At 50.1% G+C, this 24,950-nt stretch overlaps 1 protein-coding gene across 6 annotated transcripts in view; it reads left to right on the top strand.

Annotated features, from left to right (window-relative positions):
• The window catches only part of Ttc7b (tetratricopeptide repeat domain 7B), a 232,194-nt gene that overhangs the window by 111,816 nt on the left and 95,428 nt on the right, over positions 1–24,950 (top strand). For 3 of the 6 annotated variants that reach the window (XM_047541992.1, XM_047541994.1, XM_047541996.1), the window contains 4 exons: positions 4,234–4,297; positions 7,908–8,045; positions 22,211–22,294; positions 23,102–23,227. In XM_047541992.1, the coding sequence (XP_047397948.1) occupies positions 4,234–4,297; positions 7,908–8,045; positions 22,211–22,294; positions 23,102–23,227 (412 nt within the window). The remainder of the gene's footprint in view (positions 1–4,233; positions 4,298–7,907; positions 8,046–22,210; positions 22,295–23,101; positions 23,228–24,950) is intronic. The other 3 variants (XM_047541995.1, XM_047541993.1, XM_047541997.1) reach the window with 1 other exon arrangement.

Below are 24,950 nucleotides of genomic sequence, written 5' to 3'. Positions count from 1 at the left end.
CACGCCCCCCATGAACCACTCCCTCCACTTACCACTCAGGAATTAATTCACTAGTTAGATTAAGGCTATTACCCTATCATTCTCCTCCAAACCTCCTTGCACTGTCTCACACGTGAGCTTTAGGGGGACACCACATCTAAACCATAACACCTCCCCTTCCACTCAGTCTCTTATAAGAAATGTAAGTACAAAGCAAAATTCAGGTGGCACAGGTCCTTCCAGCTCCAGGAAACCACAGGACCATTCTGAAGTTCGGTCACGAAGGGCTACAGAAAATTGTACCCCTGACATGTGGCTTGGACACGAGATGGAAGCAGAGTGCTCCTTCTCTGACCATCCTGGGTTTTGAAGGGAAATAAGATGTTGGAAATACTGGATAGAAAAAAGGGGAGGGGTCGCCTGTCCCAGGTTTCCTGCTTCCTTTTTTGGGGTCTTTGTGGGAAGAATTATTTCTACTTTGGTTTACTTATTTTTAGGGTAAACTTTTTTATTGATACATAACAAATATAGAGAAAAGTGAATCAAAATCATAAAGCTTGATGAATTTTGGTCAAGTGAACACATCCGTGTAATTAGCATCCTGTTTAAGAAGTAGACATTGCCAAGCCCTGGAACTCGTCTTTGTAACTCTCACGGTTATCTCCTCTGCCCCAATGTGCCCAGTGCTGACTTCTGTGGACACACAGGCCCAATGATTAATCCGATTCATTTTAAGAACTTATATCAGCTGGCGTGGTGGTGCATGCCTGTAGTTCCCACACTTGGGAGGCTAAGGGGAGCATCACTTGCGCTCAGGAGTTTGAGACCAGGATGGGCAACACAGCAAGGCCCTGTTTCAAAAATTAATTAACTAATTAGTTAAAAAGTCATCATTTTGTTACTTTTAACATAGTGGAAACAAAAATAAATTTATAAAATAGAATTGTATAATGGTCACTCACTTATACTTAACTTCTTTTCATTTTATTTGGAAGATGTCCTCCATATTTTTGTATGCAAAAATATGTTTGTTTCGAGTGCTGCATAGTATTCCATTTTGTGAATATCCTCCAGTACCTCAATCTTCTCTGCTTATGATGCCATTTGAGTTGTTCTTGTTCCTTTTGGGCCTAATAGGAACAAGGCTGCTGTGAATGTTCTTGTACACATTTCCTAGTGTATGCACATGTGTGTTTCAATCAGGGCGTTTTCTTTTCCTTGTTTTCTTCCTTTTGAAAGCATTTGAGGTGGCTTAGATAATCAAATACATATTAGACTAGGTAATTAGTACAGTGAAGCAGGAGACTGAAAACCACTCTTGTGCCAGAAAGTGGATGACAAAAAGATTGATCCCGTGTCATGAGTGCCTTGGGGACCTGGGGGAGAGGAGGGTGGTCGTGGAAGGTCAGTGTGGGCACGAGCCTGCTGGTGGCCAGCAGAGGCTTGGTGAGGACGGGTGCTGGGGAAAGTGGGGAGATGTGGGGCCACGGGGCCGGGATGACTTCTGGTGGCAGAATGGAAGCCAGGTAAATGACCAACTGCGTCCAGGTGGTCCGCCCCCTCCAGTGGCCCACCTCGAGTTGTCACATGGAGGCTTGTCCTCTTAGCAGGGCTGAGAGCCCTCGGGCAAGGCGATGTGCCCAGGCTCATCTGCTCCTCCAAGAGCCAGTTCTCTCCCTGGACATGGGCTGATCTGATGAAGGACCCCTCTGTGCTGCTCACAGGAGATTATTGACCCACCCGAGTGGAGAGGAGTTGAGGGAGGACGAGATGTCCTCAGATGTGGCTGCTTCCTCAGTCTTGCCACATGGATGGCGGCCCTGGGCTCTCCTCTGACGGGCTGCAGTCCAGAGGCCGTGCTCCTCCGGGGGTTCTCCTGGTGGTGTCCCGGCCGGCCGCGTCAGGGCCTTCAAGGCTTTGTCCCTAGACCTGGGGGTGGAAGTTTTCTTTCCAAGTCAACTTCCCAGCTCATGGTCCTCCCTGCAGCTAGCTCTGGCTCCTAGAGGTGCTGGTGGCCTTTAGACACCCTGTGCTTCCTTGTCGTGAAGTATCTCCGGACGACAGAGGAGACGAAGTGCAGGTGGTGAAGACCAGGTTGATGCAGCAAGGCCATTCACCTCTCTGGGGAAGGTTTTCAGGGAGCTATTTGGGAGCACCGGCAAGACATGACTGCTGTCTGCACCTGAGCTCCTCACCCTGTTCCTGTGTCTTCTGAGAGTCGCAGGATAAGCGTGCAGTTCCCATAGCCAGAACAGGGGCAGTGTGCCTAAGGGCACCTGTGACTCCGCAGTGTCTGGGATGGGGACACCCCGACTCTGCCCGCCCTGCAGCACCAGCACTGACCCTGCCCAGCCTGCCAGCTCTAAGAGCTTGTCCCCCCTGTCCCCTTTGGTTGCCCACCAGCCTTTCATGCAGCTTCCTCTGGGCCACTGTTTTCCACTTTCCAAGGCAGAGGCCTGGGCGCTTCAAGGTCTCCCTAAAAGGAGAATGTCACAAAAGGAAAGCCCAACAATTGTGACCATCTGTCTTGGGCAAGGAAGAGGGAAGAATGGCCAGAAATGGGTCTCAAGATTCCGAATTATTGAGAGGGAGGCTTCAGCGTGCAGTGGTGTGGACTTGTCTCTTGAAGCCACCCTTCCTTCCTTCTCCCGCTCTGCCTGCCAACCTGGAGCCGTGCAGCCTCCTGAGCACCCGTCCCACCTGCCACAATGGGGAGTCCAAGGAAGAGGCATTAGCATCAGTTAATGCGTTGCTTGTTAGCAACTCTGGTAAAAATAACACAACCTCACATTTAAGCTGGCTGGATGGCCCAGATGGAATTTGGAGATTATCCACGAGCTGAATTGGCTGGTGTTAAGTCACAATTAGTATGGGCTCTCTCTCTTCTCAATTAGTCTGAACAATGCAGAACTGGCTAGCCATGAAAAAATGGTCAAGGTTACTGCTTTATTTCTGAGGTTCCCAGCACAGACAGGCGATTGGGCAACAGCCACTGGGTGCACACACACAGCACACGTGAGCACACACACACTCATGGGTCAGGGACACTCAGTTCAGAAGCTTTAGAGTCTGTTTCTGAATTTAAGGGGAAAGAAGAGTTCCATCTTCCAAAACCCCAGATCACTATAAGCTGACTCGCAAAGGAAGAGGCGACAAGCCCCGGCACTCTGCTCCTCCTTCCCGGGCCAGCCTTTCCGCGAGTGTGTGGCCCTGAGGGGCAAGCGACAGACACATCCCACAGGGGTTTCTTCCAGAAGCATCAGAGTTGTTGCCAGAAGACCAAGCAGGGCACTTTTCCGCCTTGCTCCTCAGCGTCCCCGATGCAGCACAAAACATGCCAACATTTCAAAGAGAACAAGCATTTATAATTATTTGGAAAACATGGAGGGGGGTTCTCTGTTTTAGGAGGAAATCTCTTAACTTAAATGATTGTAAGGTTATTTCTGGGAAGATGTAAATCTAGTCTTTATTTAGTCATCTTCAAAATATCCAGGAGTTTTTTAACCAAGCATATTTTTATTTATTGCAAAGTCTTTTTCCATTCTCTGAAAAAAAGTTGAGTTTGGCCCAATTGGTGATAACATTTCCACTCACAGGATTCTGAAGCTTTAGGACAGGAAGAAAAAAAATGCCGAAGTCTTTTAAACCTCAGCAAAATTGAGCTTAAAAGCTTTTTCTTTTAATCCAAGATTTTAGAGTTTATCCAAATTCCATAAAATAGATTAAGAGGACAGCTCTCGCATGTTACCCCGTAGTAAAACATGTGTGTTTAAGTAAGATAGCCCCTAAGTTCTTAGACATTAGGGAAATGCCTCCAATCTCGCATTGCAACTGAATTACAATCGAAGACATGGCAGTTATCAGGTGACAGTGACGAAGAGCGTCTCTTGGTGACACGTCCGCAGTTCACACCTCCTAACAGGGTGGGCAAAGCTTGTGTTACGCATCTAACAGTCAGTTCATAACCATCCACGTTGCCGCCTCTGTAATAGGTACAGATGTTATTTGGGCTTTCAACTTGGTTTTTTATAACTTTACTTCACTCTTCTGCCTGCCATTAAAATGCATAGCTAAAATGTGTTAGTTCCATGGATTACCATAGAAATAAGCAAATTAATTCAAGTGTCCAAATTACACAGTATTTTCATGGATTCTATATAAAAACTGAGACACTTTTAGCATTCCATTCTGCTCGTGGCCGTGTTTGTGTTATTTTAAAACTGCCATATATCAAAGTTGGTTCTCTTTATGCAGCATTTTTTGTCCTCAAGAAAATACCGAAGAGGCCCTGTTGCTACTGCTGATTAGTGAATCAATGGTAAGTGGAACGCGGCTTCATTGTTCTCCCCCCTGTCCCCACAGTCCTCCTCTTGCTATGACCATTCCCTCAGGATTGTGACTAGAGGGAGCTCTGGGAGGGAAGGAAGCAGTAGAGGTTTGAAGAGGATGTTTCTTAATTCCTGGACAAGCTAGTAGTGTCCCTCGGTCGCCTGGAGCTTGGGGCTTCTCCTCCCATGGCGACTAGCAGGTATCTTAATTCATCCACCCATCCACTGGTCCTGGTTGAACACTGGCACTGTGTATGTACATAAACGGCGCTAAGACGACCACCAACTAAAATGTCCACCAAAGGGAGAGAAGCCCCCAGACGGGTCTTTCGGGAGCCTTCTCAGTTTGCCCTGGCTTAACTGGGTTGGAGCCACAGAGATGCCTGGCCTTTCGCCATGCTCCCTCCCGTTCCCAGGTCTGCAGAATTCCAGTCTCTGAGCCTCACTCGGCTACTCAGCTCTGCTCTTCTGAGGGGGCTGTTGCCAGACCATTGGATTCTTTATGCCTACTGAGTGTCTGGCCAGGATCTTGAATCATAGGCCTAAGACTACATCGCTCATCATTTAGTGGACCTCTCCTGTGGAGCACCAGGTGTCACAGCCTAACTTGACACCCTGGGGACGTTGTGTCTCAGGAGTTACTGTCACTGCAGTTAAACCAGGTGTTCTGAGCACCTGAGCAGAATAGCAGCCTCCTAGAACTCAAAAGGACCCCAGAGGCCCTCGTGTCCATTCACCTGCTTTGGCAGACCCGGAACCTGAGGGCCAGAGCAGGCCGAATGCACATGTGCGCAGTGGTCTACTGCTCCTGCTAGATCGTGCTGTCCCCTCTCTGTGACTTCCGCCCACCAGGTGTGCAGAGGAGCAGAAGGAAGTGTAAGGAAGGGAGAAAGGCTGTTCCTCTTCTCCCTGCCCCCAGGTGTGCCATTTAACTGAAGTGTGAAATACACCAATGGATCCATCGTGGAAGTGGAGCACAGAGCAGGAGCCAGAGCAGGCAGGGTCAGCAGGCCAGGATAGCCCGGCAGGGAGTGTCTGCAAACGGGCCCCGAGTGTTTACAAGAGCCAGGCCTCTCGAGTCACCTCTGCTTTTTGCTTAGACACTCTTGACGTCATTGGGCCTTCTTCCTCTCCAGGAAGCAGGTTGCGCCTTGGCTCATCTTTCCTTGACTGTCAGCTGGTAACCGAGGACGGTGTCACTTATATTCTCTGCTCTGCTTTGGCACAGTCAGGGAAGGCACATAGGTTACCAGGCTTGCACTTGGTGGCTTCGGTCACTGTTGTGCAAGTGAGCAGGTCTCAGCTCCTTCGTCACCAGTGTGTCAACAGGGTCAGCTCCTGTTGGCCTCCTAACATTTCCTTATCCCAAGCGGGGCTCTTTACAACTTGGCAGTTAGTTTCCTTTGGGCAAACTTGGCTGGTTAGAGGGTAAAAGCCCTGAAAACACAGAGAACATGCATTTTAGAGTACTTGGATGCTTCTGATTGAAAGGTCTTGTTTCATTGTCAGGTCTGTCCCAGTCTGGAATTTGGAAATCCATGGCGACCTCTCTACAAGGCTCGCTTAGACTGTGGTGTGGATCTGGGGGTTGATGTCTGCAACTCTCCTGCTCCTTCACGGAGTAAGAGAAAGTTGAGGTCCCTGTGAGACAGTGAGATTTGACTATGTGGTATTTAATTTCTGTAAAAAATCTCTTCTGGGGATGGTGAAATCCAGTGATGTCATCCTAAATGTGAAGGACCAGGTTTCCAAACAAGATGGTCCTCTTGTTCCTGCAAATCTCTACTAGATTAAGTTGCTCTTGGGACCTTTTCTTCATGTCCTTTGACTCCTTAAATTTTTAGTTGTTAGACAGAAAAACAGTGTGCTCAATTTCAGAACCCAAATGAGAATGTCATGTTTTTTGGATGTCTGGGAAAAGAATTTTCTCTGTAGGTTCTGACTTTAACCTAGAAACATAGATTGATCCATAGTCTCTTCACCTACAAGAAATCATTTGGAATTGTACTGCTTTCTCTGCATAGCAAATTAGTTTTCTTCTAGAGGAAAAGATGATCAGAACTCTATTAGTATGGCTACCACTGAGGCAATATTCTGGGCTCCTTACTGTTTGTGGATCTGTTTGAGGTCCTGTATTGTACCTTTTAAGTCAATGAAAGAGAAAAAAGTATACATGTGGTATATAACTTGAAAATCTCTCCTAAGTAGTATTTGCTGTGCCTTGTTCTCTTCTGGGCCTTGGTCTGGTATGGAACGTTTATAGCAAATAAATAAGATGAGGCCTTTTCCAGCAGGCCCCAATCCCTTCAGAGCACTGGGCTCAGAAGCACTCCGTATAGAAAACCGTAGAATGAAAGCTGCAGAAGCAGGCTCGATTCCACGAGAGATGACTCACTTATAGGAAGTGGCCTGTCTTATGTGGTCTCATTCGTCTTTGACATTTAAGAGCCAGGAGTTTTAAAGTGAGTAAGTTTGGATGGGCGGCTAAAAGCAAATGTCTTAGACTCACAAAAAAGCAAGTGTTTTGCCTCATTAGCAAGAGAGAAGGCGTGTGCCCAGCCTTTCTGAATGCCAGCAGGAAGATGAGCATCAGCCAGGGGACCAGTGGCCCCAGAACCTCATGTCCGCTTTCACGGGGAAGACTGAGGGCGCTTTCTCTGCTCGCAGGGCCGGACGGCTTAGAGACTTCTGCTAATGAGCAGGCGGGCAAAGGCAGGTGAAATCCAGCGCTGTTGACTCAGAACTCCCTATTAGGGGAAAGGAAAATGAACTAGCTGTCGAGTCTCCAGTGCGTGTGGTTTATCTGGAGGGATCTATGGAGAAATTAAATTTCAGAAGCAGTGGAAATAAGTTGCTGTAAAGAGCATTTGATTTCTGGGTAGAGGAGATGAGGAGGCTGGGCTGTGCCCTGTGTGCTTCCACACCACACGGTGGAGACGTGGCATTGGCGAGGTGTTCTCCTGAGTCCTCTGTGGTAATGCCATTTAAAGTAAACTCGGCTTACTTCTTGTCTTCTCTTATGCATCTGTTTTGTGCTTCCCTTTACAAGATGAATTAGTCTTCAAGGTTCGTTCCAGCGAAGATGTCATTTAGGGATTTGAATGCTGCTCAGTGACAGAAGAAAAGTGTGATATATCTCTGTGGGGCTGGTGGAACTCAATGACACCATTTGGTGACGAGAAGTGCAGGGCTGGAAACGTTCTCTCTTCTGTAGAGCAGAAGCAGGATCACAAGTGAGACACGACAGGGCCCCTTGGTGGAAGCCGCTGCTGGCCAGGACCAACCTTGTCTGCCACGAGGCGGCTGTGAACCCAAGCCCAGGGAGGCTCTGCCTGCTTCGCCTCGGCTCCCAAGGCTTCCTTCAGACCCGCTGACGGTTCACACCTCGGGCCTTCCGCCTTGGGTCATACTCCGTGCCATGTGCCAGGGTGCTCTGGGGACATGGAAAGTGTGACCAGAGCTGACAGGCCCCTTACTGCTGCCCTTGTCCCAGGCTCTTAGCAAATTGTGAGGGGCCAGAGTGCCTGGGTGGCTTCTCTACCCAGTGGTGGCTGTGTCATGGGCGAGCTCACCAGTTGCCTTTCTCTTCCATATTTTCAGGCCAACCGGGATGCTGTGCTGAGCAGGACGCCTGAGCACAGGAGCGACCGCCTCATCAGCTTGCAGAGTGCATCTGTGGTCTATGACTTGCTGACCATCGCTCTTGGAAGAAGAGGCCAGTATGAGATGCTGTCGGAGGTACAGCTGCCGAGTGCCTGGCTCCCAGTTCGGCGGGCAGGGGTGGCTGGGTGAACCCAGGGAGGAGCTGAGACCTGGCCCTGGACTCCCCACCATTGGCTGCCATGTGACCTTGGGCCAGTCATGAATTTTGGTTTCCTCCTCTGGAAAAGGGTGATTGGGCTGATTGGATTGTGGCATTGACCCAGGGCCGCTTACCCCTAGTGGACCTCACCCAGCAGGCTGTGAGCGTGGGGACGGAAGGCCAGCATTGCCCAACTTTCTCATCCAGTGTGCTCTCCTTCATAACCAAAGCTGGGTCCCATCTGGGGTATTAATTTCTTTACAAAATGGTTTCATTTAAACTCTCAGTGCATAACTCCTGGTGACAAGGCAGCTTCCGGCCCATGTGCCATCAGGTTAGCTGCTACAGACTTTCATGTTCGGTAAACGCTATCTTCCTTTGGAGCGCGTTGCTGGACAGAAGGGACCCAGTGGATTCCAGGTCTTAGGACGCGCTGTCTTCCCCTCACTCCTTCAACTTGGAAGAAACACTTTGGCAGAAGCTCGCTTGTTCGGATTCGGAAGGAGCTGGTTAAGAATATGGTTATGATTTATTATGTTCCCGTCCAGAATGCCAGATTCCTCCTTGGTGAGGCTGAATAAGTAAGGAGACCATTATATTTGTCCTTTAGCAAAATATAAAGAAAGAGAGAGGGAAAGATACGACCTTATTTTGTTAAAATAAACTTTTCTGTGTTATTTATCTTTCTCTTTCTAAATTTATACCCATTGCAACAGCCTCTGGGCATGAGGACAGGGAACGAAATACAGTAACGGATTGGCTGAAATCAGATGAGTGCCCGACTCACCCTCAGCCTGCGGTGCTCGCCACATGAGGCAGACCTTGGGGAACAGATGAGCCTGCGTGGCTGGACGCTTTTTTTAGTCTTCAATTTGGTGACTATACAGGGCAATGGTTACTCAGCCTTCAAAATACACAGACCCCTCGCGATGTAGACAACACAGTGTCCAGATGCCCTGGCACATGTGACCTGCCCGGCCTTGACCTGGTCCAGGCTCAGGTTGGGTCCAGACCATTCGTCCCCAAGGGGTCCCAGGCCCCTGTTCCTGACCAGCTGAGCTCCTGCCCCGCATGGCCAGGTGTGGTTTGGTGCCACCCACTCACAGTTAAGTTCTTTCAAGGTGACCTTCTCTCCAGACACACCACCCCACACCTGTCTGGGTCCACAGCGGAGTGTGTTTGCACCTCAGCTTCTGTCGCCTCGTGTGACAACACAGCCTTTCCCCAGCTTGAAATCTGCCCACGACTGAAATAGCTGGGAGGAGCCCAAGGTGGCCGGCTCCACGGACAGGCTCCCGGCCCTGCCTGGCTTTTCCTCACTCCTCCGCCAGCCAGCAGGGACCCCAGGACTGTGTTCTCACTCACATGACTTTGATCTTAGTGTCACCTGCAGCTTCCACCTTGTGATGATGACCTAACACGTGAGTCCCAGGGCGGTCTGGCTCTGGGAGCCTCTGCAGTTCACAGAGTGACCACTGGTCCCATTTGAAATGGCAGAGAGAGGCTGGGACTGTGACTCAGTGGTGGAGCGCTTGCCTAGCACGTGTGAGGCCCTGGGCTCGATTCTCAGCACCACATAAAAATAAATAAGTAAAATAAAGGTCTATCAACATCTAAAAAATATCTTCTAAAAATATTTTTTCCTTTAAAAAAATATATATATATATGTATATATAAGAAAGAAAGTGGTGGAGATAGCACCTAAAGCTGGAATGGAAGGTGGAAGAGAGGGAAATGTTTCACCATGTATCCCTTGGAGCCTTTTGGATTTTGTTCTATATCTGTGTTCCTCTCTTAGAAATGTAAGTTAATTGCTAAAATATATAAAATGGAGGACATTTATTTCTCCAAGATGCACATATGCTGTGACTAAGGTTGGGGATGTAGCCTTGAGCAAGGAGTGGCCCCTGCCCACCAGCAGCTCCCCATCTAGATGGAAGCGGCAGCACTGCCCTCCAGGTGGCTGAGCCCGGGAGGAGGAGGAGGAACCCCCATGCCCGGCCTCGCCCTTCCTGCCCTTTCTACTTAGGTAGGAGGAGCCCCACCCCCAAGCACGTGGCCACCGCGCTCTCGGGTCTTCTAATTGAGACGGTGGGTCCCAGAAGGACGGAGTTCATGGTACCTTGAGGCAGCCGGTCGCCTGTGGCCGGCTTGGTCACTGCAGAGGGAGCCCCTGCTGCTAAGCGAGGCCCTCCCGCTCTGTCCCAAGCCCCATCCCACTACCCGGCTTTCCATCTCCTCTTTGACAGGCTTCTTGAGTCCACCTGGTGCTTTTCCTCCCCTCCTATCCGCCCTTCTGTTTTCTGTGAACTTTAAGCTAAAAGGACAACTTGCTTTTAAGAAATTGTCTTTTGTCTTCAAGAAACTTCCTGTCTGGTTACAGAGACCAAATAGGAACTCGTGAAAAGAGACGGCTGAGTAGCGCAAGGCGCGTTGACTAAGTTAGGGAAGACAAAGGTGCAGGGCACACTGATGCGCAGGTGAACGGGAGGCCAGTCGCAGCGCTTCCCAGGCTGGGGGTGCCGGTCGGAGCCTGCTCGTGGCATCTCCATGAGTGGCCCTTCAAGACCCGACAGGAACGCAATACGGCAGTACCCAGCTGCAGTCCTGTTCTCTGGGGTGTCCGTTACCTGTGGTCGACTTGGTCTAAAAATACTAAATGGAAATTCCAGAAATAAACAGTTTTAAATTACATGCCATTGTGAGCGGTGTGGTGAAAGCATGATTACCCTCCTGCAAGGGTGAGGAACAAATGAAAACAAAGGGTGACCCTCCCTGTGTCCAGTATGTCCATGCTGCATACAGGACCTCCTGTTAGTCACTTAGCAGCTGTCTTGCTTATCAGGCCAGCCGCCATGGTATTGTGGTATCTGTGTTCACGTTGCACTATTTTACCTAATAATGGCCTGAAAGTAGTGCTCCAAGGAAGCACCAGGGCCTAAAACGTGGAAGGACCTGAACTCTCGTATGTCATAACTCTGCCTGGGACGTATAGTCTTAAGAGCAGGAGATGCCCTTCATCATAATTTGCAGAGGGATGAAGAGGTTAGGGGCTGGGAATGGAGGGCCCGTTCTCCTCTTTGGTGGGAGAGGATGTTGGAAAGAAAGTCTGAGACCAGACTGTCACTGTGTCGGCAGACCTAGCTTGTGCCCCTCATTGATGGGCTCCAGCCACATCTCCCTATGTCTGATCTTCAAACAGGTTCTCTCTGCCTCAGGAATGAGGCACAGACCCTCCTTTGTGCAAGTGGAGACTTTGGTAAACAGGCCACAGAGGAGAGGTTCTGTCCTCCAACTTTCCTTCCTTCTCTTGTCCCTAACCAAATCCACACTTTCACTTGACAAGGCGCGTTTCCCTTCTTGGCTCCTCTCCTTGATTGACGGGCCCCTCCACACCGAAAAGGGAAGAGGGTGCTCCTGCTGTGATTGCCAGCAGTCCCCTTCCTCCCGACCCCTGCACGCTCGGTAGCGGGTCTGTTGCGCGCACCGTGCAGACCCCACCTTGAGAGCCACACTTCCATCCGTGGAGCTGAGCTGCTCCCACAGGCTCTTCTCTCCCTGTCCCTTTCTTCTGTAGTGCGCAGTCCAGATGGAAGCCTACTCTCCTGGCTCAAGACCTTCTGCCTCTGCCTGTGCCCACGTCAAGGCTTCCTTTTCTTCAGGGCACCGTTCAGCCAGATGCTGGCCATGGGGCATTGAACGGCGGAAACACAAACCTGAGGTTCATCGCAGCCCCCGTCCAACAGGGTTTAAATATAAGCACAATGTTTACCATCTCGCCAGTGCTATGAGTTTTCATGTTTTTCTCAAGACTAATTGTGAGCCCTGCTGAAAGGTTTGTGTAGGAAGGAACACTTCTTTTTCCCCTTCAATTTAAACAGCAGCACTAGTTGGCATGACAACCCGCACTATTAAAAGCAAAGCCAGGAGTGCTGCTTCCTCTGTTTCAGAATGAGCCCACGCTGCTGGGGAGGTTGCTTTCTCCAATTTGACTATGGAGGGCTCCATTTTGGCAGAATATTATGGGGTCCTTTGGAAGGTTGTGTGTATTCCCCCTACATCCATGTGGCAACTTTATAAAGACAGAAGTGGTAATTTTATCTTTCCCCTTGAACTCGTGTTCATGTGTTTATGATAAATCTTAACAGCATTGTTGTTCTGTGGGTAGAGCCGTCCGCATGGTGATTGTCCCAAAGGGACACGTGCACCTCCCTCACCTGTGCCGACTTAATCAGGGACCACTGTGGGGAGCCGTGGGCCTCTTGTGCAGCCCCACAGGCACTGCACCAACTCCACCTGGACCTGGGAGCGAGGTCCCCGGAAAAAGGCATCAGTGGGCGCGCGTGCTGTCAGTGGAGCCACAGACTTTGAGCAACCGAGGCGGTTCCACTCCTGATGGATGCTCAGTAAAACCTTGCCGAACGCCAGTGCTTCTCAGCCAAGGGGCACTACTGCCCGTCGACATGCAATGACTACATCTTCCCCAGGCAGGGACCAAGGTCTGATGGGAGTTAGGCAGCAGAGGAGGAGATGGGCCCTGCACTGATCTCATCTCTGGTCCAGCTTGGTGGACTGACCCGGAGAGACTGCCAATATCATTTTTGTACGCTTGCCTTTCCCAAAGAATCTCAATCCCTGATGTGGCCACTAGTGTCTCCATCCCCCATTATGAAAACTTTTTTTTTTTTTTTAAATGAAGTGTTGCTTTCTTCTGACCCAGTTTAAGCTGCTCCTGTTGCTCCCAGGAATATTAGCATTTTCATTGAGGATCATGAGGTATATGCCTCATGTTTTATTTGGGGTTTTGCTTAAATTTAATTTTAAATAAGCTGTTTTAATCTTTTTAAAGGGTGCAGTTCAGTGGTGTTTAGTTATATTCACATTCATCACTGTCTGTTTGCAATTTTTCCATCACTTCAACAGAAACCATACCCATTAAGCAATAACTGCCCATCTTTCATACCCCTATGCCCTGGCGACCTCTGATCCATGTTCCCGCTCTTGAGTCTGCCTGTCTGGGTGTCTGTAGAATGGAGTCCCGCGACGCTTGCCCTCTTATGTCCAGTTTGTTCTCTTAGCCAGTATTTCCAAGGTTCAGCCCGTTGTGATCATTCATCTGATGGCGTGTGTCAGTGTGTCCTTCTTCCTCTGGAAGGAGAAAATCCCACCGTGTGTGCTCCTCATTTCGTTCACACATTTTTTCATTGATGGGCATGCGGGCTGCGTCCTCCTTTGGGCTGTTGTGGATACATAGTGGACTTGGGCATACACGTATCTGAGTTCCTCTCTCCCAGTGTTTTGGTTACGTACCTAGGAATGGAATTGTCGGGTCAAATGATTCTGTGTTTAACTTTTCTCCCCCAGTACTGGGATTGATCTGGGGGCCTTGCACAGGCCGAGCAACGCTCCGCCACCAAGCTGCATCCCTCCACCCGCCGTGTTAACTTTTCGAGGATCTGCCAGGCTCTTTTCATATCAGCTGCTCCGTATTACATTCCGGTGCCAGGCACAGGGTTCCAGCGTCTCCACAGCCTCGCGGCACGTGTTATTTTGGTCATAGTCATCCTAATAGGTGTTAAGTGGTATCTTACTGTGGGTTTGATTTGCACTTATTTCCCTCATGACTAATGATACTGAGCATCTCTTCCTGTGCTTATTGGCCATTTGTTTGTGTTCTTGGCAGAAGACTGTTCAAGCTCTGTGCCCATTTTTAAATTGGTTTTTTTTCCATTTTATTGTTGAGTTGCAGTTGTTCTTTATTAAACATAACAAACTCTTGTCAGATATTTAATTCACAAGGATTTTCTCCCATTCTGTATGTTGTCTACTCATTTTCGTGATAAAGTCCTTCAATGCACTAAAGTTTTAAATTTTGGTTGAAATTTTGTATATATTTTATCTTTTCTTTTTTATGCTCTTGGTGTCATTTGTAAGAATCCAATGTCATGAAGACTTACCCCTGTGTTTTCCCCTAAAAGTTGTATAGTTTTTGCTCTTATATCTAGGCTCTTGGTCTATTTGGGGTTAATTTTGCATATGGAGTGAGGTAGGGATCCAGTATTCTTTTGCCTGTGGAAATCCAGTTATTTTAGCACTGTTTGTTGAGGAGACTCTTCTGTCCTCTGTTGAATGGAGTTGATGCCCTTGCAAAAAAACAATTGGCCATAGATAATGGGGTTTTTCCGGGATCTTAATTCTATTTCCTTGGTCTTGATGTTTATCCTTAGTGTAAACAGGCAGCAAATCACACCGGGCCTGTAAGTTTGCAACCCCTGCTTCAGTCCCATCTGAGATGTCACCAGCTCTAGATTCTTTGCAGTTCATTGCTCTCCTCATTGTGTTTGGTCTGTCACCCACTTTGCGGGTTAGCTGGCAGGTTGGATCCTAGCTGTCCATATTGGTTCCTTCATTTAAGCCTTTAGTGCACACTGTTTTGTACATGATGAACCACTGACTTGCCACTCTCTGATTCCTTCCTTCCCTCTGTCCTCACATGAGTGAAGCTGCAACCGAGGCAGAGGACTAAAATCCAGTGCCCTAAGCCAGGGAGATAGGCTGAGAACAAAACCCAAGGGGAGGGGCCTTTGAGGAGGGGGAGGGCGAGGAACAGGGTGCTGTTTCCAGACTTTAGTGCTCTTGGCAAGGATAAGAAAGAACAGCAGCAGCAGTAGCAGCAGAGCCGCAGATGGAGCTGTTTGGATGGGTCCTCAGAGACGCCTCACTCCTGTGCAGATGCGGCCATGTTCCTTCCGGGAGTCGAGAAGGGGGCATGCCAGAGGGTGGTGTCCAGCACTCGAATCCTGTGATAAAGTCTGGGACTTTGAAAACACAGCCGACTCTCCACTCCTCCCACTATGGCCAGAGGGAGTGTTTGCCAAAGTAATAAAACCTCATAACTCCTCCGCTCAGAGCAGTCTTAGTGTTTTAAAGCAAAAAGAGAAGCTGAAGGACTGTGGTGGGGATCTGGAGTTTTCTCTGTTTTATTTCCAATATGAGGGAGAGAACTTGAGCAAACTGTGACAGTGTGTCTGTTTCTCACAATTCAGAAAGGCAGAGGGGACTTTTTTTTGGTCTGGGGATTTAATCCAGAATTGCTTTACCACTGAGCCACATCCCTGGCCCTTCATTTAAAACTTTTTTTTTTTTTTTTTTTTTGAGACAGGGTCTCACTGAGTTGCTTGCAGCCTCACTAAATTGCTGAGGCTGGCCTCAAACTTGAGATCCTCTGTCTTAGCCTCCCAAGTCTCTGAGATTATAGGTCTGCACTGATAACACCCAGCTTTTTTTGTTTGTGTGTGTGTGTGTGTGTGTGGTGCTGGGGATCCAACCAAGGGCCTTATGCATACCACGTAGATGCTCTGCCACTGAGGTACATTCCCAGCCCTGAGAGGGAACTTTTATTTAGAACTGAGAGTCCTGAAAGTGTGCCTTTTAAAAACCTTCCCTGGGCCCAGAATCCTATGGAGCAGATCTCTGTAGCTCCATTTTAATTTGTGCTTTTGTTTTTAGTTTGTTTCGAAATAAGAGCCCTGGACTAAGTATCATGAGACCAGTTTCTGACTTTAGATCTGCCACCAGGTGACCCTGGGCAGGTCTTGTCTCCTCTCCGGGTCTTCATTTCCACATCTATGAAGTTAAGAATGGGACAGAATAATCTCAAAGGTCTTCATCTGTGAGTCTGAGATAATGGTCCAGAATGTCTCAATAGCTTAGATAGTTTTTCATTGTTAAAAGTAGAGAAGTGAAATAGTGTCCGCACAGCCGGCTAAATGCTGTTGTAAAAGCACTGTTACCCCACTGCAAGGCCTCCACTTAACACCGACTCGCTAAGTACATATGATGCAGAGAAGAACATCAGTGAGGATCCACGCAGTGAGAACTGCTGGGATCAGCCAACCTGGCCGCCAGGCGTAGGCGTGGACGACTTACTGTTATTGTTCTCTTTTGAGGGCAATGGGCTTCCGACCTGGGCCTCAGGCTAGGTGGGAGAGGTGCTGATGATTTGTGCCCCTTCCCACTTGGGTTTTGGTTGCTGACTCTCACTCTTGAATTCCAAAAATAGACGCTGGCTTCTCCTTGCGGTGGCATTGTGCAGCTGTCACTGCCAGGCACCCGGCTGGTGTCAGCGGTCTGCACACAAGGAAGGCCATTGCTAAGCCTTCCCATGGCAGGGGAGCGTCTCGTTCCTGGAGCCCCCTCAAAGGTGGATGCCCACAGAAAGCCACAGTGCAGCCTGGAGAGGCACAAGTCCTGCTCCCAAGGGAGATGTTTTGCAAGTGACATCTTGATGACCCCTCAAAGGACTAGGATGCCCTTTAGGGTCTCATGACTGTATCCATGGCATGACTGTATCCTGGGCTTCAGAGAGATGGCAGGTGGGATCCCTGAACGCACCTGTCATTCCTGGTAGGACACAATACTGCTGCCATGTCCACCTTCTTTTCTTGTGATTGGAGATGCCACCTGCTGCTTTGTGTGGGAGACTCAGATCTGTAGTTCTGGATGAGACCCCGTATTCCCTCTCCCTAGGCCTCACTGCCCTCTGTCCACCTGACACCAGGGGTGGAAAGGGGCCAGAATCTCACTCTCATCCCTGCCTGTCCACTCCCTGTGCCTCCGTCGGCACCCCCACACCCCTTCCCAGGGTCCCCTCTTAAGACCAACCTGTTTCACGAAGGCAACTTCAGCAGCTGTTGCGTTTCAGGGTTCACTCCGTGCAGACACCCTCCGGAGCATTTGCCACGTATCACTTCCTTCGGCCCCTGTAACAGCCAGTGGCTGGGGAGGAAGAGGCCTGGCCCAAGCCTGGGCAGCCTGGCCCGAGAGCCAGCGCCTTCACCGCACCACACGGCTGCTCCCCTCCTTCCCAGCTCTGCCACGCCAGGCCTGTGTCCTTCAGCAGCCTCTGACACGTCCCGCTGTGCATAAGACCCCTGCAGTCCGCTGAAAAGTCCATTTTCATCATGGTTTCCTTTCCATGGACCATTATTAAAAGGTTTTTTGTTTCATTTTGTTTCGTTTCTGCAGTGCTGGGATTGAACCCAGGGCCTCACACGTGCTACGCAAGCGCTCTACCACTGGGCTCCATCCCTGGACAGCGTGAATGCTTTCCATTTTATTTTAAGAACATATATTCTGTCCTAATCCCCCTACAACATTAAAACTGGACATTTTTACTGTCATACAGATGGAGTATTCTTAAAAAGTGCCAGTTAAGCAACGGGGTGCGCAGGTCCCCCATCTCATGGAGGGTTGTGAATGGCAATGTGCCACGTGACCACCCGGGTCCTTTCTACACAGATGCATTCCATGGCGGGCGGGGGGGGGGGGTGTCCCTGAGCTGCTGGGGGGCTTGTATCATCTTGATGTTTATGGCAACAGAGGGAGGACGTGTCAGATGTCCGCGTGGGGTATGAGGTGTCAGGATTTGGGGGTGTCTGGAGCTGTCTGGTGCTGTCTGGGCTGGCATGCAGTCACCATGCATCATGAAGATGCCAAGTTCCCCAGGAGGGCAGACCCATGGCTGTGGAGCCTCTGACCTGGGGTGGAGGCCAGTTCATAATCATTGACTTGCATCTCCTCTCTTCATGACACCCCCATGGCTTATTATGGGATGTAACTTGTTAGAGTTATGAGAGGTCTGAGCCAGGAGGGACTGTGGAAGACACTGTGGGTAGAGGAAACGCGAAGCCAGTTACCCCCTTGTCCAGTTGAGCTTCTGAGATGGCTGGAGGCCTTGCCCGCTGCTGTGGTACTGGTGGGTATTACTGGTCAGTAATGGCCTTTACAATTCTGCAAGCTGAGAAGGTGTCAGTTCTCAGTAGCCTTGGGGGTCCCCAAGAGGCCATGGGAGCAGGGCCCCCATTAGCAGGAAAGGTTTCACTGCATCTCGGAAGTAGGCTGGGGAACGCGTGGCCTTTTAGGGGCCTTTCACTTAGCTACGCTTTGCTTTGTACAGCAGGAGAGGGCCTGCTAAGTGGGGTGTGAGCAGCTTGTCTGCACTTGAAGTCTCAGAGGAACAGAGTGTTGTGCTTACGAGCTCAGGATCTGGAATTAGACAGCCTGCTTCACGTCCAAGTCCACCACCATCTCGCCAAGACCTCGTGTAGTCACTCAGCACCTCTGTGCTTCGGGATCCTCACCTGGGGCAAAGGTGATACTCACACGCTTAGGGTGGTTAGGAGCCCAAGAGGGGCAGAGCTTGTGAAGCAGATGGGGGTGCCTGGCTGCACAGCAGGCGTTACTGAGAGCAGAGGGAACACCAGCGCAGTTTTGGCCAGCTCTGGAGCTCTGTGCCCTGTTTTCAAGGGTCTCACGTTGAATTCTTAAGGAGGAAAATCCATACGATGCTCTGAGTGTTCCTATATTGAATGGAGTAAAATGACAGGTATTATGCAATTTGTTGCATTTTCTTTCTTAACAGAAGAATGTTAAGAGAAATTTAAAAAGGTAAGAGGTAGTTTTATGTATCACTTACTTGCCTGTATCTGAGGTGCTATTTCTGTGGCTTTTCAAGTATTAATTGACTCTCCCCGATTACTCTGCTTTACTGTTATAGCTCCCAGTTTACAGCGAGACCTCTAGGTGCAGAGGTTAATTGGCTGCCCAAATGCACACATCTAGTGTGTGGTGACACTTAGGTTCCTTATTTTGTGGATTCCCTAACCAGAGGTTCCCCAGGCAGAGGCTGGGGCTGTAGGTAGGGCTTGTTGCAAGGGGAGCCTGAGGCATTTGCTTGTAGGTAACTTGCTAAGTCAAGCAGGAAAAGCACCTGTCAGCCTGCTCTGTTTAGCTCACAGGATCCACAGGAGGCTGAAGAACAGACCTGAGCAGGCAAGGAGGCCACAGGGCACTCAGAAGACCTCTACCCAGCCTGTCGCCCCTGAGACCCCAGTGGGAAAGGCCTCTGGGATTAGGTACTGTGGCCTCTCCCCACACCTCAACCTCCAGATTCATGCCCGGCATCTGATTGGCTATGCATAGGTCACGTGATACCTTCCCATTGCATCCCTTCTCTCTGGGTTGTTCCCACTTCTGCCCCCACATAGGAAGAGTTTTAAAGTGACAGGCAGTTGAAATGACAACCGCCTCTCCTCGGGGGCTTTACCCAGATGCTTTGCTTGGTCCCCTTAGCTCCAGGGCTCTGTGACTCCTGTCTGCAAGGACCAGGGCTGTCTTATGCTGTTTTCCTGCAGCACCTGGAATGGAGCGTGATACCAATTAGGCTTCCAGTAACTGTTCTGCACCAACTGTAATGAGTACGTTAGCCTTTGGCACAAAAGAAACTAAGGATGCACGCTTATTTATAGACCTAGCTTTTGATTCAGAACAGTCTGTTTCGAGGCTGAGCTCCTTTTGTTTATCAGGAAAACAGTTGATATTTATCATTCCTCCTAGGAAAGGAAGAAGAAAAAGCATTTCAACATGTAAACGTTTCTGTGTATATATTTAAGTACTTAGTGGTTATATTGCAGTGAATTAGCAGAGTAGGGCTGTTAGAACAAGCTTCATTTTTAATTTCCATCTACGCTCCTCTCTCCACATCCTGGCTCCTCGGCCTGATTCAGCCACTGTGATTATCATCCTCGTTTCCTCCCCCTCCACCACCGTTCATCCCCCAACCCCAAACTCAGTTTCTAAGAACTGTTGACTCTTCGTTGTTCCACACCGCCACCCTCACTGCCGCCCTGCCCGCTCACCCCAGCATACCACCCTGCACCCCACACTCCAACTTAGACTTGTTCTCCAGCAGGCTGCTCTGGTTTCCCCGCAGTGCTTCTTTTTTCTTTTTTTTTTTTTTTTTTTTTTTTTGCAGTACTGGGGATCGAACTCAGGGCCTTGTGCTTGCGAGGCAAACACTCTACCAGCTGAGCTATCTCCCCAGCCCTCCCCGCAGTGCTTCTTAAAGGCACAGGAGCAGCTGCTGGTTGCTTATCAGCAGTGGAGTGCAATTGGAAAGGCTCAGGGGTCAGGTTTAGATCCGGCTCTGCCACCCAGAGTCTGTGTTGGTGCAGGATGTGTCCTGATGGAATCAGCAAAGCCAGTATAGAGTGACCTAACCAAGCAGGAATTGTTTTGCCCCCCACCACAAATGGCCTGGTGGGAGACAGTAGTCCGTGGCCTGCAGCTCCTTCTCCATCAGGGGCCAGGCACTTCCTTTTTCTGCTCTTCCAGTAGGTGACCTTTGTCCTGTTTGCCACCTCCTGGCTGTCCCGCCTCCAGCTTTGAAGGGGCAGGGCCGGGGCATGGTGTGTGCTAGCAGAGGATGCCCTCCTTATCTAAGGGGCTTTCCTGGCGACTCCAGCCAGCAGCTCCTGCTGACCTCATGCTATGCGGGTGGCCACGCCCACTGCCAGGCGTGCTCTTGCTTGGGACCAGAGCACCCATCCTGTGGCATCACTCAGCATATTGTAGGTGCATGCCAGCTGCTCGCGACCTTGCTTTTCAATATAATATGCTGCAGTTGGGGGGGTTCATGGTAAACCAATGTATGGTATTCACGTGATCGCCGTAAAGCACATCCCGAATCCTGGAATTATTCTCTCTCCTCTCCTACCACCTCATTCTGCCCTTACCGTGACCTCCAGCTAGTCGCTCCCTCTGTGGCACTTGTCTTTCGGCCCCTGCTCACCCCTCTTTCCACCCAGTGATCCTGAGAGTACCAGCCTCCCTCCCTTCTCCTCGGCCGGCTCCACAGCACCACAGAGAGAAATGGCGGCGGGTCGCTGTCGCTGCCTGGCACGGCCACGACACGGTCTCCAAGGCTCTCCCCACGTGAGCGGCGTGAGGTTTTCCGTGCTGCTCGAAACTTTTCTCTCTTTCTTTCCTCTTTCCTCTTTTTAAATTCCGAGCCCCACTTCCCTTTCCTCCCAGCAGCCGCCCGGTTCCACTTGGCCGAGCAGTGGTAGCCGGGCAGGGCCGCTTAGTTCGCTCACTCTCCTCTGAGGGCAGGCCCGTCGTCCAGAGAACTGGTGTCTCTCCTCCGGGGTGTCTTCTCCCTGCCTGCGCCTTCCTCGGAGCCGCCTCCATGAAGAACAAGGACGTAGACGAGTGCCCTTCTGCGCCCCCAGGCCCGTGCTCCTGTCTTCAGCTCCCCCCGGAGTCCTCCTCCATCTTGGCCTCAGCTGCCCCTCGGAGCTGGGCCCACCGCTAGGTCCAGCAGCTGCTCGGCCTCCACACGTCCACCCCAATGCTCCCCTCCCTGAGGCTGTTGGGTGCCCTGTCGCACCCTCTCCTCACCCCAGGACCCCCACCTCAGTTCCCTTCCCTGGCTCCTCTCTCCTTCCCCTTCAGGAGAGATGCTGCCCTCGCTCCCAAGGTGGGCCGTCCTTGCTGATTCTGAAGCCCCTCCACTCCCCTTCTTCCTGGCCAGCCTCTTGGTGTCCCGCCTCGCCCCAGGCCCCCACCGTCCTCCTGCAGCTCTGCTGATTGTGTCACTCTATAGGGACCTGACTCCTGCCTGTCTGAGAGGGAGGTCTCTTTGTAGGTTATGTGTCCCAACTGGGCTGTGCGGAGGACAAAGGCAGTGCAGTTATGCTGGCACGATATTTAGGGGTATGGGGGGAACTTGGGGACAGCTTTAAGAGGAGCAGTCATCTCAGGCTTGGCAACCTGCCCCAGTCTGACCCCATTCCTGCCACGTGCCCTGGCTGGGTGCACACTGGACATGCCATGGCCAAGGGCAGGCTCAGCCTCTTCCTGGACTACCTCCCCACCCCTCCCTGTGTGGTCTCCCTCCTCGTTGTCACAGTCCACTCACGGCCTGGTGCCTGGCTGCCATGCCTGAGGCCTGTGGGTGCTTTCCACAGGCACCTCCCTGTCCCCGCCCGGCACGTGTCAGTTAGGGCTTGTGTGTGAGTTGTTGTGTGCCGGCGGCCTCTGCTCTGTGCCAGCCTCTGCTCCGTCCTCCATCAAAGCTACTTGAGATCAGGGATTATCAAGGATTGTGCTTGATCAACCGCGAGTCACCCGCCCTCTGGCACTGTGCACCAGGTGGCGCGGGAGGCGTTTGCTGGAGGGGAGCCTCAGCGTGTGTGCACAGACTCACACGGGTCCTGTGTGACAATTCTCAGATGTCCGTTTGTTTATCTTTCCAAACCAGTGCTTAGAAAGAGCCATGAAGTTTGCCTTTGAGGAGTTCCACCTCTGGTACCAGTTTGCTCTGTCCCTGATGGCTGCCGGAAAAGTGAGTCGCCCCTCTCGAGCTCGGCCAGGTGTCAATGCTGTCACTGAACTTCATGGGCTGATAACCCCCATTTCAAGGTGTCCTATGGTCCTTTCATAGTGAACAATCAACTTGAGTCATTTGGAGGCCAAGATGGAAGGATGTAGCACTGAGAAGAAAACTTCTGAAGCTTGTGCCTTTTTCTAGCTCTCGTGACTCGTGTGCGAGGGTCCTGGCTTAAACTGAGGCCCCTTCTGATCCTTGCTCTCCTGCCAGAGTGTAAACATATTTCTGAAGGGGTCTTCTGGTTATCTTGAGTAATGTGCGGGTGCCATCAGCTGTGTGTGACTCTGGCTGTGGTGCGCCTCAGTTTGCTCTTCAGTAAAATGGAGCAATAACAGTGGCTACTTTGTAGACTAATTATCAGACAAATGGAGCTAACATGCAGAAGGTGCTCAGGGCAGTAGCCTTACTAGTGCACGCTTAATGAAAGGTGGTGGTCATTGCTTTTTTTTGTTAAGTTGGGCAATTCAGTGAATTTGCCATTTAATGAATTGTTAGGTCTGAGATATAAAATTATTTGGTCCAAATGAACTCAGAAATTTTAATATGGTGTGCTTTGGATTGGATGGTTAATATTTATCATAACATAAATTTCCACCCTTTATTTTTTCTTATCTTTACAATAGCCATAGTAAGGAAAAAATCCTAGCTGTCGCTATACCCAGGCCCCACTTGGTTAGAAAACCTCGAAAAGAGGCAGCCCCACCAAAATCCCCCTGAAGGCATGATTAGTATTGGTCCCATCCAAAATTTTGAGTTTCACAGAAGAAATCTCCTCTCACCAAGTCTGCTCGAGCCGTGAAGGTGCTGAAAGAGTGTATCCGCCTCAAGCCCGACGACGCCACCATCCCGCTCCTCGCCGCCAAGCTGTGCATGGGCTCCCTTCATTGGGTGAGTAGGGCTGCCCCGCTCCACGGCAGGGGACCACAGGGCGGAGACACCGCCTTTCCCATGTCAAGGCACAGGGAGAAAGTGATAGTACTTCACAGGTACACAAGGACGAGCCCATTTGGAGCTCCAGGCCCTGGGTCTGGGTCCCTGACCTCCTCCGGCCTCGCCCACCCACCCCGGGTCTGAGGGGAACCAGGATGTTCTGGGGTACTGCAGGTTCTCTTTTTCGTGGAAATATGATTCAGAAGCAGCAGGACCGAGACAGTTTAGAATCCATGCCCAGGTATGTCTCGCTGCCCACAAGCACCCGGGGCTGGAGGCGTGTGCCCCGAGTGACTCCTCCTCAGCCCAGCCTGGGGGGCTCTGTGAAGCAGCGTCACTCGCCACTTCAGCTCCGGTGTAAATCCAGCTTTCCTCCCTCCTCTCCCTCCACATAGGCCAGCTTCAAAGATTTTTGTTCAGATTTGCATTTGGCCAGAGCCTGATTTGTAACAGTTCTAGTACCTCAAAAAGTATCATTAGAGTAGAAAATAGAAAACAGACAACTGCTGAGATGTGGTATAGGTCACTGCTGCATTCATGCGGTTTTATCTTTCTTTTAACGTCATACGGAGATCAGTGTCGAGGTGGCTGGCGAGATTCGGGGTGCTGGCTAGCTGTGGTGCTCTACCATCACGGCCCGTGCAGCCCGGCTCTCCCCTGGTGTTCACCCAGCCGGAGGAAGTGAGCCTTATGAAGAGAGTGATCCACTCTTTTTTTTCATTTTGCTTGAGAAAAGGAAGAAAAAAGAGAGCATGCTCTCACCTGGAACAGCCGTGTCATGGCAATGGGTGGCCACCTAGGTTCTGGCACTTCAGAGGCTGCACATGGAGGAGCAGCGTGGGCAGGGGTTGGGCAGGGAGTGGACCAACCCTCGGGCGTGGAGCGGGCCAGTCTCCAGCAGTGATTCTGCTGCCCTCTGGATTCTAGCCGAGACTCTAATTATTACTGTCACATGCCTCCCTAAACGCCCAAATAAACCTCCTTTTAAAAAATAGGAGTAACAAATCTTTTCTGTATATTTCTTCTTACATTTTTATTGTTAAATTTTCAAACACCACAGTAGCTTGACCACAAAAGTCAAGCATATAATGAACTCCATGAACGATCACCCAGCTTCAATAATAATCACCATTTGCCACAGTTTTGAAGGAACAGATCTTGTTATTCTTGCCTGTAAGAATTGTGCAAGAGGTCTCGTTGTGGGTGTAGTTTACAGGTGCACATTTCTCACTGGAATCTGCTGATGAAATAGATGTCCATGTGTTGTGTTCTGTCAAAAAAAAAAAATGGGAGTTTTGAAAATTTTAATAGCTTGTGGCAAAAAGAATTCAAACCCAAGTGGATTCTTGATATCATGGAGAAAAAAAGTAAAGACCCAAACACAACATTCCAAGAACTTTATTCTTTACAAATATATTTTATTCAACTTCTGAATACCTAGCGCAACCTCATTAAAGGACCTATCCATTAAAAATAAAGAAGAAGGTGCAACCCCACCAAATATGAAAGCGACTTCTCAAAAGAAGGCAAATAAGCAGAGAAGGAAACATGAAGGAGCAAAGCCTGGCTAGGAGTGTTGAGGGCTCCTGGAGAGGCTCGATGGGGAAAGCGGGGTCGCCAAGTGGGACTGGAAGATTCAGGAGTCATTTTCAAAGTGGCTCATCAGAAATCCATTTTTGGC

Source organism: Sciurus carolinensis, chromosome 2 (genome assembly GCF_902686445.1).
Source record: "Sciurus carolinensis chromosome 2, mSciCar1.2, whole genome shotgun sequence".
Classification (NCBI taxonomy): domain Eukaryota; kingdom Metazoa; phylum Chordata; class Mammalia; order Rodentia; family Sciuridae; genus Sciurus; species Sciurus carolinensis.
This window is presented reverse-complemented; position numbering and strand designations above follow the sequence as displayed.